Below are 20,218 nucleotides of genomic sequence, written 5' to 3'. Positions count from 1 at the left end.
AGGGCATATAAGGAAGTCAGCAGGATCCAGTTGAGCCTTAGAATCCTCTTGAGCAGGGGTAACTAGAGTCAGGGATAACTAGACTTACACAGACGAGAAGTGCAGGGATGGGGGTGCAGTGTTGGACATGAATCATGGCCAGCAGGCTGGGAAGGTGGCCTTCACGGGCTCCAGAAAAGCATAATCTAGGAGAAATACCAATTTGGGGTTTGGATAAACTCTACATTGGATATATCAAACAATGGGGAATCGATGGCAGTAGCACGGAACACAGAGCTTAGCCCTAGATCTCTCATCTCTTCCTGGGGCCTTGTTGATGGATGTCTAAGACACTGGCTTGGTTAGCCTGTGACCAGTGCCTAGGGGATCCCCTCAACACTCCCAATCCCCCATTTTTCTCTGTACCATTGAGGGAAACTCTTCTCCTGTATCTTCCCCTCAGCTAGGGCTCAACAGCCCAGGTGGCCATGAAATTCTTCCTTTTTCTCTACCCTGATTCCCTCTTGCTTTGTTTTGAATACAATTGTGAATTTTCCCTGAGAGGTTCAGTGTAACTCACTGACTCATCCCAACTCTCTCTTACCTCCCTTGGAGGTCTTTAGCCCTTCTCAGTCCCCCTGGCCCCTTTCTTTAGATCTAGGTTGCTCACCTGGAGGAGGTGAAAAGATATCCATTGATTCCTCCGAAGGTGGAGAGGGCGACTGAGACAGGCATGATCCAAGAGAAGTAGCCCAGAAGCTTCTCTCCAAATGTCTACAGCGGTGGAAGACAGAGGGAGTGAGAAGGCTAGCCTGCCTGGGATGCTGGAGGAGGGGGGAGTGGCACAGTGGGCCTTGGGGTAGGGGAGGCCATGGCCCTTACCACAGCAACAGCATTGGAAGACAAGAGCTCCTGTGGGGTCATAGCTGTGAAGTATGCCACATTGGTGAACGTGTACACAAATGTCACCAGGGGGATGGAGATGAAGATGGCTCGAGGTAGGTTCCTGTTGAGAGAATAACAGGGATTCGTCAGTATTGGTACTTGGGAGAGGGAAAGAACCGAGCTATAGTTGAGGTGCGTGCTACACAGGACCGTCTGTAGTCCCTTACAACAAGCATATCTTGGGGAGGTAAAGGAAGACAAGAAAGGTAGAGGTCACAGCTAAGAGCAACAGGTATAAATTTAAGCAGTAAGTGGTGCAGTCCCTAGAGTGCCAGAGTCATGAAGCCCAGAATTAAAATCCTGCCTTATATATACTCACTGTGTGACCCTGGGTAAGTCATTTAACCCCTGCCTCAGTTTCTTTATCTGTAAAATGGGGATAATAACCTCACCTACCTTCCAAGGTAACTTCGAGGATTAAATGAGAAAACAAATGAACAGCTTTTTGCAAACCTTTAAGTGTCAGAAATGCTAGCTATTATTGTTATTTAGGTTAGAAGTGAGGAAAAGCTTCCTAATGATTGCAGCTACCTAGAAGTGGGAATAGACTGCCTTTGAAGGCAGAGGATTCTTTCCCCCTTGAGATCTTAAAGTCAAAGCTAGCTATAGATGGTCACTTATTGGGTATATTCAGAGTGGATTTCTAGTCAGGCATGAGTTGAACCAGATGGCCTCTGGGAAACTGAGGGCATTGAAATCTAGGAAAATCATTCAACTCCCACCTCACCAACAGTGAGTTCTGAGCCATACCATGGGCAGAAATGGCTTGCAAGGAGCAACAGACCTTGTTTGTTTCTCCTTCCTTGCCTGGAATAGTAGAGGCCTGAATAATTCCCATTCTGGATCTTCAGACCCCAGATAATGGAGAACTGGTGGTCCTTCACCTGGTAGCTTTTCTTAAACCCTCTGGTACTGAGAGATTCAGGGTTCAGGATGGTTGCTGAATGCAAGGCCCCATCTTCCTCTTTTCTGGCTAATATTAGGTTCTACCTTCATTTCCTTTTGGGGTGATAATGTAACTGTCTAGAATTTTATTTTGTTTGTTTTAGCAACTGACTTCTCCCCACTTCACATATAGTAAGAGCTAACTCCAAGTTTCCTCCTGCCTCCACCGATTAACAAGGAATCAGAATTCCCCATATCTGGAGCCACATGGGGCTGAGAAGGTTGCTCTGGGGTCTCACAGCTGCATGGGGTTTTATACTTTCCAAGGCTTCTTAAATTGGGTTCCGGTTTCAGCTTCTTAACTGCTTTGGCTCTGCCCCTAACTCGCTGCGTGATCCCGAGCAAATATTTAACCTCTCTTGGCCTTAGTTCCAACATCTGAAGAGTAAAGGGTTGGATGAGAGGGCTTATAAGGTCCCAACAAGCTATAATGTTCTTTGATTCTAAGTCCTGTGAGATAGTCAGGGCAGAGATTCACAGAATCACAGAATTCCATAACCAGGAGGGACCTTTGAGGTTGTCAAGAATCCAGGCTCTTTTTTTTTTAATGCAGGGAAAAATGCTACTTTATAAGGCAAGTTATTCCATTGTCGGACAACTTCCTCTTTTCTTCCTTATACCATGCTAAAATGAATCTCTCTGGGGCTCCCCTTTGTGTATTCTAGTTCCGCCTCCCTGGGACTGAGCACAAGAAATATGTTCATTCTTCTACTTGATAGTTTTTCTAACTAGGTGATGCTAGCTCTCATCTGCCCCCCAAGTCTTCTCTGCTCCAGCTTAAACATCCATCTGATCCTCATATTATCTCCATTTTATAGATGAGGAAACTAAGCCTAGAAGTTAAATGACTTGCCCCAAACCATCCAGCAATACAATTCATACCAGTCATTTATTCTAGAGGTAAGAGACGAGAATACAGGTTTTCCAGCTCCGAGGCCCATATTCTTCTTACCAGCATTTAGGAGGTGATGGAACATCTACCCAAAGGCCACAGACCATTCAGTCTGCTCTCTAAGGGGTGGTCATTCCCTCTTAGAGAAGCATACTCTATTAATTTTATTCTTTGGAAAATTCATTCTTGTCTCTTCTCAGCCTCTCAGATGAGAAACTCCCTGAGAGCAGGGCTCTTTTCGTGCCCTAGCAAGGCTCTAGACACACAGAGGGATGCTTGCTTCAGATCTCCTTGCCTATTTAAAGAATGAAAATGATAGCTGACATAATTTATATACAGGTTGTCCCAAAAGTCTTAATGCAGTCCCAAACTTTTAAAGTGGCTTTGGAAGCTGCACGAAGACTTTTGGGATTTCCTGTATATTTTCTCACTTGATCCTTATAATAACTCTTCATGGTGAATAATTCTATCAGAATAATTATCCCCATTTTCAAGTTAAGAAACTGAGACTTTACAAGAGTTAAATCACAAGTGCGATTTGTCCACGGTCATGCAGCTAGTAGGTGTTGACTTTCGAGACTCAAACTCAGGTCTCTTGACTCCAAGTCCAGGGTACTAGTTCTCAGTGCTATTTGGGGTACAGGCCTCAAAAATACAGCCTTCTGTTTCCCTTGGGAAAGTAGCTATTGAAAACCTACCCTTATGCAACTGGGTCACTCTTTGGCTTCCTTTTTCAGGACCTGTCTTCTCCTCCCATTCTCTCATCCTTGAAACATTTTACATTTTGCATCATTCCTCCCTCAAGGTTGTGGGGAGAACTGGCCCTGGTCTCCCAGAGTCTTAGACCTCAGCAGCCCCCAGATTCTTACTAACGCTCACTCACTTGCGGGGATCAACCAGTTCTTCTGTAACATAGTTGAGGAAGTTCCAGCCGCTGAATGCAAAGGATGCCTGCAGGAAAGCAAGAGCCAGGTGTCCCACGGTAGGTGTCATCCAGAAGCTAAAGGCGTTGCTGGGCCTCAGCTCCTCATAGTTGCCTGTAGAGGCCAGATGGAGTATTGGGAGAAAGAGGCTGATGGAGGTCTCCAACCCCTAGGACCATTCCTCCTTTAGGGCCCCAGGAGCCAGGCCTGCCCCCACCAGCCCAACCATCCCTCTGTCAGTACCCTGGAAGATCTGGATGAAGCCAACAGTGATGATGAGGGCGAGAGCCAGCAACTTCCCTCCTGTGAAGATGTCTTGGATCCGTGTGGCCCACCGGACGCTGGAGCCATTCACAAACGTGAGGAGCACTGGGCAGAAGGAAAGAGGTGTTACTGGAACAGAGCATGGGACCACTAGGCACCATGTCTTGGAGACATGGCCACAAACTCAGAGGTCAAAATTCCTCCCCAGATCCCAGATTATCTATGCTAATGAGCACTGGGCACATTTGGATAAACTCAAACAACAAAATCCACTCCTGAAAAAGCGAACATAAACTAATTTTATTTTAATGGCTAGGGGGTGAGGGTTGGGATGGATTTAAGAAATCCTGTCCTTATGACAGGCTGGGCAAGTTGATAGGTAGGTTGTTTTTTAGGTTAATTGACTAGGACATGGATGGTCAAGTGTATTTTATGAGAGGTGGAGTAAAAAGAGGGTGTTCTTGAGTCTATCAGCCATTTGTCATATTCTAGGAATATTCCCAGAATTTCATGGGGAAATCTGAAAGATAAGACAAAGTAAGTGTCTGGGAGTGGGGTCCCCAGATTGGGAAGGGGAACAGTTTACGTGCAGCCAAACATCCATCATAATTTAAGCTTCTTTAATAAACTCCTCTTGTCATATTCATGCTATCACAGGCAGGCTCCCCTACTACCCCCCAAAATAATTAATAATCTTCTTTGTTCCCAGAGGTGAGAGACAGAGAGAGAAGTGAGTGGGGCAATGTAATGGATACATGGGTGTTCCAGAGTGAAGAGAATGAAAGCCCTGAACCTGAGTCTCATCTTTGACACAGTAGCTGTGTGACCTTGGACAAGTCATCTTAATTTCTCAATGCCCACAGGCAACTCTCTCAGCCTATCAATTGCAGTGCAGATGCAGAAGGAGTTTTTCCATCAGAAACTCCCTCTCTCATTGAGATCACAAGACTGGTCTAAAAAAACAATGGGCTAAGCATTGAGGATAGCAAGTCAGGAACCAAAACCAGTCCCGGACCTCAAGTAGCTTTTATTCTACAGAGAGGGATACAATATTTAAATGGATAAATAAACATAATTTGAAGAGGAAGAGAACACTAATAGCTACGTTGGGGAAGATCCTAGGGGTCTAATGTCTAGCTTGCTGCCCAATCCGGGGGGCTTTTCCCCATCATTTACTGCTTCTGATAGAAACTTCCCTTCTTCCTACCCCTATAACCCTCCCAACCCTTTGTTGGAGAGGGAAGAGACAGGATGCCCTCATCCAGCTTCCCTCTACCCTCCTGTCCCAGCAGCAGACACAGTCCTGGGAGACTTTCTGTAGAATGGGAAACAAGGAGGTAAAGACAGCAATAAAATAATATGCATAGGGAGCGCCATCATTTGGGAATGTTTCTGAACACAGTTCTCTTTGTGGAAAAGGCACAGGACTATGGCTGGAGCTCAGTTGGATCCTTGTCATCCCACCTAATCTAGAACCAGCCCTCTTTTAGTAGGGCAGTCAGAGATGGTAGTCCTGGGTCTTTCTACCTGGGACAAGGAAGGCTCCCACTTCTCTGGGAATAGGATAGAGGAGTGGGTGGGAGGAACTGGGTCAGATAGGGACTTACAAGGCAGATATTTGGAGAATCATTTCCATTTCAGAGTGAATGCTAGGCATCTTTCTCAGTATTAATATTTTCCCATTTTCCTCTTACTTGAGGCACAAAGTTGAAAAAGAATATAGAGGGTTTGACCTATACAAAGGGAAAGGGGAAGGGACTGGGCACAAGGAGGGGTGTGTGTGTGTGTGTGTGTGTGTGTGTGCGTGCGTGTAACAAACCATGAAGTGCATTCCCCAGGCGCTATAGGGAGCAAGAAAGAGAGAAAGGAGACCTAAGATGAGGGGCACGTACATAAGCAGGCCATGGAGAGTACTCTGGATGCTGTGTAGGGTGGGATGCAATTGGGGAACACCGGCTGGAGGACATAGTTGGAGAAGGTCAATGAGATGACGGCCAGGCTGGTGGGGTACATGATGAGCACTGCGCTCCAAAGCAGCAGGAAGCTGGAATTAAGAGGAAAGAGAGGGTTGAGGGTCATCTGCCTGGACAGCAGGGACTGCTGCGAGCAAGAAGCCCCAGATATGGGGGCCAGGACAAAACCAAGAGTCTAAAGCCCATAGCCCAGCCTTGACCCTGGAGCCCAGAACCCAGAGCCTAGAGGCCAGACCCATTTGTATAGAGGGATCATAGGATCATAAATTTAGGGTTTGAAGAGACCTTCAAGGTCATCAGCCCAACCCTTTCATTTTACAGATGAGAAAACTAGAACCTAAAATGAATAGTTAGATGACTTACCTAGAGTTGTGCAGTCAACCATTTACTAGTCTGCAGCAGGTTTCCCGACTCCAAATCCAGTACTCTGGTTATAATCGGGCTGCCTTTGATCAGGCTCTGGTCCAGGCTATTTGATAAGACTGGTTGAGCTCCCATTTTCATTCATTGCCTTTGACTCAAGACCTGGCCCAGATCCCCTACAGTCACTTTCTCCCCACTGGGAAGAGCTATAAGAGGGGCCTACAGCTTAGTGAAAAGAATTAGGCAACCTAGGGGTCATTTCCATATCTGCCTCTAACTGTAGGACCCTGGAAAAGTTGCTTAACCTCTTTGTGTTTCACTTTTCAAATCCATAGAATACTCTGCACCCTCCCTAGGACTAGGAGGCTTTTGAGTGAGGTGATAGCCCCCTCCCCCTAGGCTCTTACAGTCCGTTTGTCTTCTCAAAAATGAGATAATGCTGATCAGTAGAATTGTCTTCATTGAGTAGAAATAGATATAAAAGTAAATTAGTTAACAATTATGTATTATAACAAAGAATTATGTGAGTGAATGGGTTCTATCAGCTTGTGATTCTTTTCATGAATTTATTATATATGACTATCAGGGAAAGATTTTCTATTTTCTGCTGCAAATTTGTGATTATTTGAGGATACGATTGCGTAATTTTGTGGCACATCTCCCCTTTCCCCCTTTGTTGCCAATTTTACCACAAAGCTTCTGTAACTCATTTGTCTAGAATCTTTCTTCTTAGTGCATTTACTGGGTGGGCTAAATTGCTGTGGGAGACTCAGAGGATTGTAAGAAATTAGTTCTATACTTTTCTAAGAAATATTTCTAATGTACTCTAGATGCCAACATCAAAGCCTTTCCTTTTTCTTGATATGAGGGGGAAAGCCTTGGCTTAGGTTTATCAGTGATTCTGTTTATGTCAATTATATTAAGATAACATACTATTTCAAAGAGATTTTTTTTGGTTTATTATTTTAATTTTTCAAGTTTCAAGTATTTTTTTCTTAAATTAGTCTATCCCTTCCACTCGAAGCAAATTAAAAAACAAACAACTCCAAACCACATCCCTTGATACGTCTTTACACAGTTCAGCAAAACAAAATCCTACATTAGTATGTCTTTCTGCATTTTAAGTTCATCACCTCTCTGTCAGAAGACGAGCAGCATGTTTTATCTTCATTCTTTATGGATTTTTGGTTTATCGCTGTGTTGATTAGAGTTCTAAAGTCTTTCCAAGTTGTTTTCCTCTATAATGTTGTTAACATTATATAGATTGTTCTCTTAGTTTTCTCATTTTACTCTGAATCAATTCATAAAGGTCTTCCTAGTTTCCTCTGGAAGGGTCCATTTCACAATTTCTCATGGCACAATGACATTCCATTATATTCATATACCATAATTTCCTTAGCCATTCCCCAAAAGAAAGACAACCCCTTAGTTTCCAATTTTTGTTTCCCATGAAGAGCCACTATGGATACTTTTGTACATACAATAATTTTTCTTTTTGATCTCTTTGGGATATAGGCTTAGTAGTGGTACAGCTGGGTCAAAGGGTAAGCACAGGTTGGTAGTTTTCTAGGCATGGTGAGTAAAGGGATAACTTAGAGCTTTGAAAAATGTAATCTTATGATGCTGTTACTGCTTCCAAAGGAGTTGAGGTTTCACAGTGAGTCCTTAAAGCATAAAATGTTTAGGTTTTAGAGACCATGAAACCATACCCCTTATTTCACAGATGAGGGAACAGGATTCCAGGGGGCCCTAAGTCACACAGCAAGTTAGTCCCATCCTAGGGAGGGGACTTACTCATTCTATCCCAATACTATACTTCAGTTTTGGTAGCTGCCTTCACATAATTAGTGGTAGTTAATTAGGGTGGTATGGGCACAACAGTTAGACTTTATTCAGATATTGAGATCACTCCAAAGAAGGCAAGATAGACCATTCAGTATTCGTACATGTTCTTTACACAGTGTAACACAGTGGAAAAAGAAAAGAGTTGGAATATTGTAAGGATGATCAGCTATGAAAGACTTACCTATTCTGATCAAGACAGTTCCAAAGGACCCATGATGAAAAAGTCTATCCACCTCCAGAGAGATAAACTAATGAACACTGACTGTAGATCAAAGCATACTTTTTTATTTTTCTCGGTTTTCTTTTGTAACACAGCTAATATGAAAATATGTTCTGCATGATTTCACATGTATAACCAATACCATATTGCTTATCTTCTCAAAGGCTAGGGAAGGAGTGAGAGAGAATTGGAGCTCAAAATTCTAAAAAATGAATGTTAATTTTTTTTACATGTAATTGGCAATTAACAAAATAAATAAAATATATTAAAATAAATAAAATATATTAAGCAAAATAAATAAAAATAAATTAAAAAGAAGGAAAGAGCTGGACTTAAAGCTAGCATGACCTGGACTCAAGTCTGGACTCGGACACATATTGATAGAACCCGGGTAAGTAATTTCATTTCTCAGTGCTTTAGGTAACTCTCTAAAGCTATCGACTGAAAAGAAGGCTCTGACCTACATTGATCAAGGAAGTTTACTCACTCAGGGATTTCCCTAAGCCCTGTCCCTTCCCATGCCCACCCCCATGCCCACCCTCATATTATATATTTAAAAAGCAATGATAATGGTAAAACAAAGTTATCATTTCTATATAAACAGTTTATTTGGCTATAAATCTATTGCCTTCATGGGCTATTAATTAGATCCAAAATTGTCCAGTTAATAAGACAACATAAAATTTTGAAATTTTTGAGAACATAATGGGTGCTTTGTCTTTAACAGTTATCAGTCTTCCCTGAGTGTCTTTTTAAAGGGAAAAATCTTTTTTTGAAATGAGAATCAGACACTTGTTCCAATTTATTCAGATTTTTGTGTACTGGGTTTGCTTCAAGTGAAGTACTTCTAATTACCATTCACTTTACCTTCTCACCTTGGACAGAAAAGTTGCTTTTTTTACAAAAGAGGTAGATTAGACATAGTGAGGACAAATGAATGGCTGTAGTTTGTCCGTTCGGTTGTGGGGTTTGTAAGCAAACATGCCCATGAATAGGTTTGGATACGTACAACCAAGCTTTGGGCTGTATGACATACAACCAGTACCTGTCTCAGAATTAATTTCTTAGCACTCACCCTGCAAGGCCTCCGAAGATTTCGGTCACATAAGAATAGTCACCTCCAGATTTGGGGATGGCCACTCCGAGCTCGGCATAACACAGGGAGCCAAGGGCTGCAATTCCTCCACCTAGTACCCAGACCACAAGGGCAAGGCCTACTGAGCCTGTATGCTCCAGCACGCCTTTGGGGGAGATGAATATCCCAGAGCCAATGATGTTACCTGTACAGGGGAGGGGGGAGGGGGGATTGTGGAGGAGGGAGAGAAAGGAGGAAGAAATATAGGGCAGGAATTCAGGATCCCAGTGTTCTCATGGTTCCCCAAACCAAGCTTAGAGACCCATGTTCCAGTTATGGGACAGGCTGCACCACTGATAATCACAGATGGCAAATGATATCCAAACCTTCCTCTTCTGCTTTAGAACATGCAGGGTTTATTAGACTCAGATACCGAGCTTTCCCTGAGTACACTGTGGCTCTGCCAGCTGGGCCATCAGCGGAGCTGGGAGGGATTGAGGATTCCCTGATGCTGATCCTCATGGAATCTCTTGGACCTGAGTAAAGTCCCTAGCCCATGTACAACATCACCAAGGCAGTGGGGTCTGAGAGTCAGGACACTTGGATTCTGGTCTCAGCTTTATCACAGACCCACTGGGGAACCTAGGGGAACATATTTCCTCTCACTTATCCTCATAGTTGGAAGAAGAATTGTAACTATTATAGGGTGACTAAGACTGATCCAGGTCACCAGGATTCAGGGGAGCCATACTTCTTCCCCTGTAGTGAATGCTATTCCTGCAACTTGTTTTATTATCTTTTGCTAGCCCCAGTTACCAAAAGGCTCAAGCATTACCAGATTACTATCCCCAAGAATCCTTTCCCTGTTCCCTCTACCCTTCCTCAATATGCAAGCACAGGACTCTTAGAGATGGGTGAATTTCTCTTACAGGGTGACTGCACCTCTAGTTAGACCACCCTGTGCACCACACCCCTGGCTGAATTTGCACCTGCACAAGAATTCCTAATTACGACTCCGCCACAGAACCTTTTTAGTGAGTTGGGCTGTATCTTAGGTTCTTGGGTCAGTTTGTGTTTTCATTTGTGTGGCATTCCCTGTCCATCTCTTGTGACGATCAAATAAGATTATTAGATTTGGTCCTGGAAGTCCAAGGATCATATGGCTTATTGGCCTTAGAGCTGTCTAACTCTTCATTTCATGGGGGAGGAAACAGACTGAGAGAGAAATTGAATTGCCCATGGTCATGCAGGTAAAAATCCAGCAGAATGGAAATTCTGAATCCAAGTCCTCTACCTTCAAATCAAGACACTGTTCCAGTCCACCAAGCTGTTTCTCAATAATGACTGTGAAAGCCACTTAGTAAACTGTCTAGTGTTTTGTAAACAAAGTAAGAACGTTATTATTATTTGCAGGGGAAGGGTCTGGCTTACGGAAGCTGCCAACTTACTTGGCAACGGATTGGTTAGGATCTCTGAGCCAAGAAGTCTCCCAGGAGAATGAGCAACGTGTTTGCCCAATGCCTGAATTCTGCACAGGCCCAAAGGACCACCCTACCACGCCCCCTGCCATTCCTCATCAAACCCACTACCTTCCCTGAAGATGCCTTTGTCCGCTGACTTGCAAACTCAGCAAAGACTAACTTTGGAACCTCATGCTTACAGCTTGTGAAGTAGGTGGATCCTCTCTGGAGTTCATATGGAAAGATGCTCATGGAGATGATGGAGCCGGGTGGAGAGAATACAATTGGGGAGTTAAAAGTTTTCTTGATCTGACATTGAGCTGTTCTTTCAGCTCACTGATTGGCAGCCAACTAGTATCTAGCAGCTGAGGTAGTTAGGGTTGGGAGGGTGACTTAGAATGAGGCGTGGGGAGTGTCAGAATGGGCTATGAGTACAGAGAAGGGGAGGCCACGTGGGCTTGTATGAGGAGGGAAGGTTCCCTAAGAAGAGGTATCTGTCTCAGGATACCATTGATTTCTCCAACATTTAGGATGGCTCTGGAATGCGGCTGAGAAAACATTTTATCCCTTAATCTTGAGGAAGGTGTAGATTTCAGTGCAGGACAGAGAACATAGGATGTGGGATTTGGGATCAAAACTGGGTTTGAATTCCACCTCTATTAGCTTTAGGACAAAAGTTTCCTTTCCCTGGGCCTTGTTTTTCTTATTTGTAAAATGGAGAAATTGAAGTAAATGATTTCTAAGATCCCTTCCAGCCTTCAAACTTGTTTTTAGGCAAGATATCTAGGGAACACAGCGGGAGAACTCCTTGGTTTTATGATCAGCACAGGATGTAATTCAGAGCTGGGACTCATCCCTTTCTGGCCAAGAGATTGTCTCGTTCCCCTCTGCTCACTGAAATCCTGCTTGTCTTTCAAGGTCCTGCTCCAGTAACAGCCCTTCCATGAAGCTGACCTGAACTGGGCCCAGACCTATGACACCTCAACACCTGTAGCATGTGTCAGAGTCAGATAGAAATGCTGCCATTCAAGGAGCAAGTAAACCAAGTTCCTTTGTAAGTAAGTAACACCAGCTTCCAGGAACTACAGCCTAGAGCAGACACTCTCTTTCCTGAGCCTAAATCTGGTGTCCTGGCAATTTGATTCAACAAGCAGTTAGCTTTTATTATATGAAAGTTACTGTGCCAAGTGATGAGGATGCAAAGACAGAAAAGGAAACAGTAGTGGTTCTCAAAGAGCTGATGTTGTATTGGGGGAGACAGCATGCACACAGGTAATTTAATAAAGAATATCTATGAAGAAAATACAAAATTAACTTTTTTGGAGAAAACCACTTAACATCTTGGGGGGAGTGTCAGAAATACTTGGTGGTGGAGGTAATAATACTTGAGCTGAGCCTTGAGGGAAGTTAGAGACTAGGTGAGGCTGAGGAACAAAGGGAAAACATTTCAGGCATGGGATGGGGTGGGATGGGGGGGATGGGGTCAGGGTAGGGAAGAGAAAGTTAAAGCTAACTATGGCTATAGGATATGGAATGCCAGGCACAGGGAATAGCAAACAGTCCAGTTTGCCTGGGAGATAGTGTTCAAGAAGGGGAATAATGTGAAATCAGTCTGGAAAGACAGTCTGGGGATAGATTATGCAGGGTTTAAAATGTCAAATGGAGGAGTTTATATTGTATGCTAGAGACAACAGGGAACATCTGAAATTTCTTGAGCAAGAAGGAAATGACATGGTCAGACTTATGCTTTAAAAGGATCTCTTTTGCAATTTTATGGAGCAGGGGTAGGGAACTTGTGGCCTCAAGGCCACATATGGCCCTCTAGGACCTCAAGTGAGGCCATCAAGTTTGGATTCAGTCAAAGGACTCTACTTGGAGACCTAGAAGACCATGTGTGGCCTTGAGGCCATAGGTTCCCCACCCCTGTTCTAGAGGATGGGCTAGAAAGAGTTGAGACAGGAGATGTTGACACCAATTCAGAGGACACTGCAATAGTCCAGGTGAAAAGTGATAAAAGCTTGAACTAGGGTGGCTATGTGAGTAGGGAAAAAAGGAATATGTGGATATAGAATATACAGTATTTGTCAGCTATAAGGAGGATGAAGGAGAGTGAGAAAGTCAGGGCTGACTGAGGTGGTTAAGCTGGGTGACTGGAAGGATCACAGTGCTCTTGACAGAAATAGGGTCATTTTGAAGATGGAATGTTTTAAGGGGAAAAGACAATGGATTCTATTTTGGACATGCTGATTTTGAGATGTCAAGTTGCAAATGTCCAATAGGCAGCTGCTGCTGTGAGATTGGAGTTCAGGAGATGATGTGTGGGTATGAGATGTAGATTTTGGAGTCATCTGCATAGAGATGATCATTGAATCCAGGGGAGTTGGTGAGATCACTGAGACAGAGCATGAAGGTAAACCCACACATGATGGGTGACAGAAGAGGGATGATGATACAGCAAAATAAACTGAAGAGTAGTCAGGTAGAAGGAGAAGCAGGAAAGAACAAACCACCTGTGCTTCAGCCCTTCCCTTCACCTCCCTTCTACTAGAACCTGGACTCTGGGATCCAGTGATATAATAGGAGAACTTCTGCCTTACCTTATCTAGAATGGTATCTCCATGTTAACTTCCTGGCTAGTTCCAAACCATGATGCCATGTACTCCCCCAGTTTCCATTTATGCGTTGTCTTCTCCATTAGAATGTTAAGGTCTTTGAAGGCAGGGAGAAACTTGCCAGCTTGTAATTGTACCCCCAGCAATTAGCACAGTGTCTGATACGTAGTAGGCACGTAATAAATGCTTTAGCATGCATTCATTCAGTGTCATGAAAGTCCAAGGAAAAAGAATAGTTAGGAGGAGGTGGTAGTCAACATTGCAGAAAGATCAAGAAAGATAGAGACTGAGAAAAGAACATTGGATTTAGAGATAGAGATCACTAGTAATCTTGGAGACAGCAGTTTCAGTTGAGTGGTAACATCAGAACTAGATTGAAAGTGAATGGGAAGTAAGGCAGTGGAAGACATGAATCTAGCAGGCTTTTCTTAGGAGTTTAACTATGAAAGAGAAGAAAGGCATGGGATAACAGCTTGAGGAGGTGACAGGATCAAGTGAAGATTTAACGTATTTTTAAAGACTGAGAGAGATCTGAATGAATGTTTCTAGGTATCCAGGAAATAGCCAATGGATGAAGAAAGACTGAAAGTTAGGGCGGGGGAAGATTAATGCAGAAAGCTGCAGAGGAACATCAAAGGGAATGAGATGAAAGTCATAAACAGAAGGGTTGAACTTGGCTAGGATGGCCACCTCCTCTTTTGATGCTATGAAGACTGAATGAGGAAAGATGCCGAAATGACTTAATGTTAAGAATTAGGGAGAAAAAGGAACTCACACTAGACAGCCATGAGACCTAAGGTAGGACCCAAGTCATGTCCTTCCAGTTCAATTTCTTAATGAAGCCAAATACTTGAAGACGAAGGGATCCATACAGACACAACTTCTTTCCTTCTGTCATCTCCCCACACATGCCTTCAGGACCAAGGGACAATGATGAAGATTTAGGGAACTATTTTGCACTTTGACATGTTTGTTCTATCAATTAATCCACCCAAGAGATCTATTCCTGGGTCACATTGAGGAATAAGGTTTACTTCTCAGGGAAACATCACCAGCATGAACTTAGAGAGGTGAGGAACGTAGCCAGATGGAAAACAGAGGAACTACTGGATAAAAGCCCAGAGATATATTTGTGTTGTATGTGTGTCTGTATTGTTGTATGTGTGAGAGTCTTTGTGGGTGTGTTTTTGGTTTTGTTTTGTTTTTTTTTTGGTGGTGAGAAGTATGAGGGTGTCACCACCTGCTGGCAGAACTTGGTAATCTATCCTGTTCTAGCCTTATCCTCTCAGAAAGAGAATACTGTCTCCAAGAAAACAAGGATTGGGGGGGGAAGAACAAGGAAGGATTGTCATAGGATCATAAATTTAAAGCTAGAAGCGACCTTAGAAGGCATCCAGTCCAATTACTCACCCCACCCCCCCATTTTACAGATAAGAAAACAGAGACCTACAGACATTAAGTGATTTACTCAAGGTTCACAGAAAATAAGAGGCAGAGATGAGATTTGAATCCAGGCCCTTTGACTCCAAATCTAGCTTTTTTTTCTTCTACACCATGCTGCCATTGAGGCATAATCTGCTTTTTCATAATTATTGCTCTGTAGTTTTAGTTTCATTCTTCCTTATTATTCTTTCAAATAATCAAAGATACGAGTAATTCCTCCCTGTCCTCTACCTTCTTCCCAACCCCAGGCTTTAGGCTAAACATTCTTAAGTTCCCTCAAATGACTCCTTTTTTTTAAGGGCTGAGCTGCTGGGAGTCAAGATGAGTTAATCCAACACTGATACCTGAAATCAAAGTCTAGGATCTACTCAAGCTAGCAATTAATTATCCTTCAGGACAGGAATATAAAACAGGACCAGGATTTGTGAAATTATTAATTGTTTTTCCTGCTGTGGACATTAGCAAAAGTGCACCACAGAAACTCTAAGGCCAGCGGCAGAAATAGCAGTGGCAGCAGCAGCAATTTTTCCTATTTACAGTCATGTCAGAAATGGATGGGACCTTAGAACATCGAATGTCAGACCTGGGAGAGTCCTTAGAACACAAAATGTCAAAACTAGGAGACACTTTAGAACATAGATTGGTATCCTGAGAAGGACCTTAGAACACAGACTGTCCGAACTGGCAGAGTTCTGAGAGACCACTGAATCCTAACTTCCTTAATTATAGATGGGAAAATTGATGGGAAGAGGGAAAAAGGAAGACCCAGAATCAATGGGGCCTCAGTACCAGAACCCATGTCTCCTGACTAGAATTTCTTTCCACTGCTCTCCATCTGCTTTTCTGTCTGCATTCCACATGAATCTTTAAAACAGCAGAGAGCTCAGGCATTTCTCAGGAGGGATGGGAGGGTGGTGCATTAATTTATGGAAATGACTGTCTTATGGTTGAGTACCCTATGGAGATCTTCTGGGGCTCTCAGTGGGAATAGGAATGATGATGAGACATACGCTGGTCTGAATGGTGTACATAAACTTTCATTGGCTGTTAGAACTGCTTTGCAGTCAAGCTCTCCCAGGGACAGACATCCCAATGTGATTGTAGAGGGATGATGACTCCTGCTTCCTCCCACCTCCCCACTAGGGGAGTGGAGGCATTGAATAGGGCTGGTCCTGAGCACAACTGTGTGCCAATCTTTGCTGTGAGGTACTGGGGTCCACATCCTTTGCTAAGAAGTACAATTAAAGTAAGCTTTGGATGGTTTGGGGCCTCAAGGAGAGAAACCCTCAGCATGCTTTTAGCACGAGGGTACATGCTACTAAATATGGAATCAAATGAACTTGTAGCATAACTTTAATTTAAACATTTATGTTAAATTCCTAACAAGTAAGAACAGGACCCTTGGTTAGAGCCCTGCTGGGGAGTACCAAGTGGATTTGGGGAGGTAAGAATGTGTAATCGGATTAGCCCATGCCTAGACCTAAAGATTTTTAAAATTAGTTCGTTTAATTAATATTGACCAAGGGTCATTCTCATAATGAAATTGCCCACCCTGTGGTCAGGAAATTCCTGATTCCTGGAGGGATGAAGGCTTGGGTTTTGGACCTATATGGGTGTGTCCCAATGTAGGTGGTAGGGCTGGAGGTAGGAGTGTTGCATCAAGATGGAGAAATGAGGGCATTGTAGTTTGGGGGTACCTGTAAGTCAGTGACCTTGGGAAAGCACAGAGAGGTGGTGGACATTCATAACTGGACTGGCAGAGATCACTGGAAGCTAAAAGCCTGAGGTTTGCAATTGAAAGCATCCCTCCTCTACCCATCCACCCACCAAGCACAGCCAGGGATCAATCAGGGTGGGCCAAGGCGAATTAGTGACTCAGACTATTTTATGGACTTAGGGAGGGGCAGGAAGAAGTAGGATGACAATTCCATACAAGGGATTTAATTAAGGCAACAGAAAGAACTTATTGAGAGTGAAGATGACTAGGCAGTTTTATGTACAATGAGATTAGAGCAAGAGAAATAGGTAGAACTTTACGAATAATCCTCTAACCCTACCTAGGACCAATCAGATGAGTTTTGCATAGATGCAGGGGGCTGGTCAAATTGGCCCCTCAGAATGTTATCAAGACCTAGGTTCTTAACATTTAAACATCAACCATCAATCAACAACCAACAATCAATAGTCAAAGTGCTTACTTTGTGCTCATCTTAATCTCCAGATGCTCTTTTGTGCAAGGAAGCAAGTAATGACTGCTTACATTTTCCTGGGCATCAGGATTTACAAAAGGTTCTCATTATAACAACCCTGTGAAGTATATCCTGCAAATATTATTATTCCCATTTTATAAATGAGTAAACTGAGGTCCAGAGTCCAAGTAACTTTCCTAGATTTATGCAGTTAATAAATGTCAGAGCGGGAACTTGGACCCCTATCTCTTGTCAATTCCCAGTGGAAGGTTCTTGTCACTACACCACGTTTTCTCCAGTCACAAGCTATGTGGAGAACCTTGTGGGGAGAGCCTGGGAAATTGGAGAAGGTGCTTTGAGGATGAAGGCAGAGCATGGCATCTCTGACTCTGACACTGATGAAGTAAGTCCAGGGTGCCCCTCTCTATGGAGCCCACCTTGTTATCTGCAGAGATATCGGTCAATCTTTATAAGCTCAGGCAACCTGAGATAAGGGTTTCAGAATCCAAGTACACATGGATGCAGAGATGGGGGTTAATTCTAGAGTCAACAGGACTCCAGAGGAAGGACTTCATCTAACCCCCATTACCTCAGATTGTCTATTGTTGTAGTCTGCTAAGCACAGTGCCTGGAAATCATAAACACTTAATAAATGCTTGTTGGCTGACTCATGTCAGAGTGGCTGGTGTTCAGTGAACCTGAATCCATTTTATATCACTGGAGTCACTTTGCACCCAATGAGGGTGTCCCAAAAGTCTTAGTACAGTTTTCAGCTACTAAAACTTAAAAACTACTAAAATCATGTATCACATACCATATCATCACTAATTTATATGACATCTATCAACCCTCTCCTCACTCACATTTCTATGGCATTCTAAAGCTTGCAAATTACTTTGTTAAAAGGAGCCCATGAGGAAACAGCTGCACATTGAATTATCTACAGAAGTACAAAATCTGAAAGTACTAGAGCCTAAAGCCTTAAGTACTTAAAAATATTTAAAGTATTTTAAACTTTCAGAACTTTAAGCTAATAAACCTTAAAACTATAGGATACCCTTTTAGTTATCCTGAATAAGGGAGGGTGGAGGAATTAAGCAGGAAAGGTGGAAGCTGACTGTCACTGACTCCTGTGGATTTTAATAATATTAACTAGTATTTATATGTGTATATATATATATATATATATATATATATATACATATACATATATATATATATACACACACACACACATATATATTGATAGATAGATAGATAGCACCTATATGCCAGTCATTGTGCTAAGTGCTTTATACATATTAAGTCATCTGATCCTCACAGAAATCCTATAAGGTATGTACTACTCTTATGCCCATTTTAGAGCTGAGGAAACTGAGGTAAACAGAGGCTAAGTGACTTGCCCAAGGTCACACATCTAGTCAGTGTCTGAAGCTGGATTTGTACCCTATTCACTGCACCATATAGCTTTGTATAAGCCCACTTGTTCAGTCTCCCTCCTAGCTACCCTCTTTCTCTCCATTCCCTCTGCCACAATCCAGTTCTGCCTCTCATCGCTTATGGACTATTGAAATAGCAGATCTTCCTTCTTCCACTACCAATCTTCCCTAGCCTCTTCTGCGCAAAAATATAAGAATAATACTTGAATAATAATACTTTTATATAGCACTTTCTATGTGCCAGGCACTGTGCTAAGCACTTTAGAATTTTTATCTCATTTAACTCTCACAACAAGCCTGGGAGGTAGGGGCTATTATTATCCTCATTTTACAGATGAGAGAAATGAGGCAGACAAAGCTTAAGTTACTTGGCTCAGGGTTATCATTTTCTTCCTTTTTTTCCCCCCATTTTGTTACAAGTGATGACTTTCCGAAGGAGGGAGGAAGGATGGATATATCTGGAAATGGAGATATGGAAAGGCAAAAAATATCAATGAAAAAAGAGTTGCTCCTTTCTTGCTCAATCCTCATTAGAATGTGCACGGAGCCAGGCCCATGCAGCCATATAATAAACACTTCTCAAGTATAAAATGAGGAGCCATGACTCTCTAGCAGTCCATGTGAAATAAATCCGGAGGTTTTTTAGCAAACTCCAAGCTCAGTATGGATCGATAGTGAGATCTGGCAGCCATGAACGCTAGCACTAACTCAATTTCAGCCCGCATTGAGAAAGATACAGCGACACCAACATATTGATTGCAGCACTTTTCATTGTATCAGAGAACCGGCAGTGAAGAAGATGCCTGTGGATTGGGGAATGGCTAAACACATTGGGATACATTAGTGGAATGAACTACTGCTGTGTGTAAGAAATGGAGAACATGATGAATAGGGAGAAGAATGAAAAAGTTTACATGAACTGATGCAGAGCGATGTAAGCAGAGGTGAGAAAACAAAACGCACAATGTCTACATCAACGTCAGTGGGAGGAACAATCACCACCAAACAGCTGAAACCAAATATTGCAAAAGTATAAGGAACAACCTCAGTCCCAAAGAAGACATCTCCCCTGCCCTCGACTCCTTTGCAGAAGTCAGGGTCTATGAGTGTGTAACATTTCATAGAACGTCAGGGTTTTTTCACAGTGTTGAGTGGTTTTACTGAATTATTTTTTTTCATCTTTAAAAAAGATCTTTGTTATAAGAAATGGCTCTCTAAGAGGGGGGATAGAGAAGGGATGCAGGGGAAATCTAGGTTGTGTGGAAAGAAGGGAAGGAATTTAAGAGATATTATGGAAGGAGAATGAATAAAATTGGACAGCTGATTAGATATGAAGGGAGATGGAGATGGAGGAATTGAGGATGACTCTGAGGTTGCCAGCTAGTAAACTGGAATGGATTAGGTGATCTTGACAGAAATAGGGAAGTTAGGAAGAGGGTGGGGTTAAGGGGGAAAACTCTGAGTTCTATTTTGGATGTGCTGAACTTTAAGATGTCTATGGGGCATCAAGGTGCAAGTGTCCAATAGACAGTTGGTGATGATGACAGCAGAATGGTAAAGGACTCAGGGAGGACCAGATAGCAAAGTTAGAAATTTTAACGGGCTGTCACATGGAAGAGAGATCAGATGTATCCTATGGGAATGTGGGTAG

At 42.8% G+C, this 20,218-nt stretch overlaps 1 protein-coding gene across 1 annotated transcript in view; it reads right to left on the bottom strand.

Moving 5' to 3' along the window:
• The window catches only part of SLC7A10 (solute carrier family 7 member 10), a 46,611-nt gene that overhangs the window by 5,537 nt on the left and 20,856 nt on the right, over positions 1-20,218 (bottom strand). The window contains exons 2-8 of the mRNA XM_072632039.1: positions 9,425-9,629; positions 5,841-5,992; positions 3,928-4,053; positions 3,645-3,798; positions 862-985; positions 650-753; positions 89-185 (exon numbers count right to left, since the gene is read on the bottom strand). Of these exons, the coding sequence (XP_072488140.1) occupies positions 89-185; positions 650-753; positions 862-985; positions 3,645-3,798; positions 3,928-4,053; positions 5,841-5,992; positions 9,425-9,629 (962 nt within the window). The remainder of the gene's footprint in view (positions 1-88; positions 186-649; positions 754-861; positions 986-3,644; positions 3,799-3,927; positions 4,054-5,840; positions 5,993-9,424; positions 9,630-20,218) is intronic.

This window comes from Notamacropus eugenii, chromosome 1 (assembly GCF_028372415.1).
Source record: "Notamacropus eugenii isolate mMacEug1 chromosome 1, mMacEug1.pri_v2, whole genome shotgun sequence".
Classification (NCBI taxonomy): Eukaryota; Metazoa; Chordata; class Mammalia; order Diprotodontia; family Macropodidae; genus Notamacropus; species Notamacropus eugenii.
Note: the sequence above shows the minus strand (reverse complement) of the source record. Positions and strands in the feature narration are given on the sequence as shown.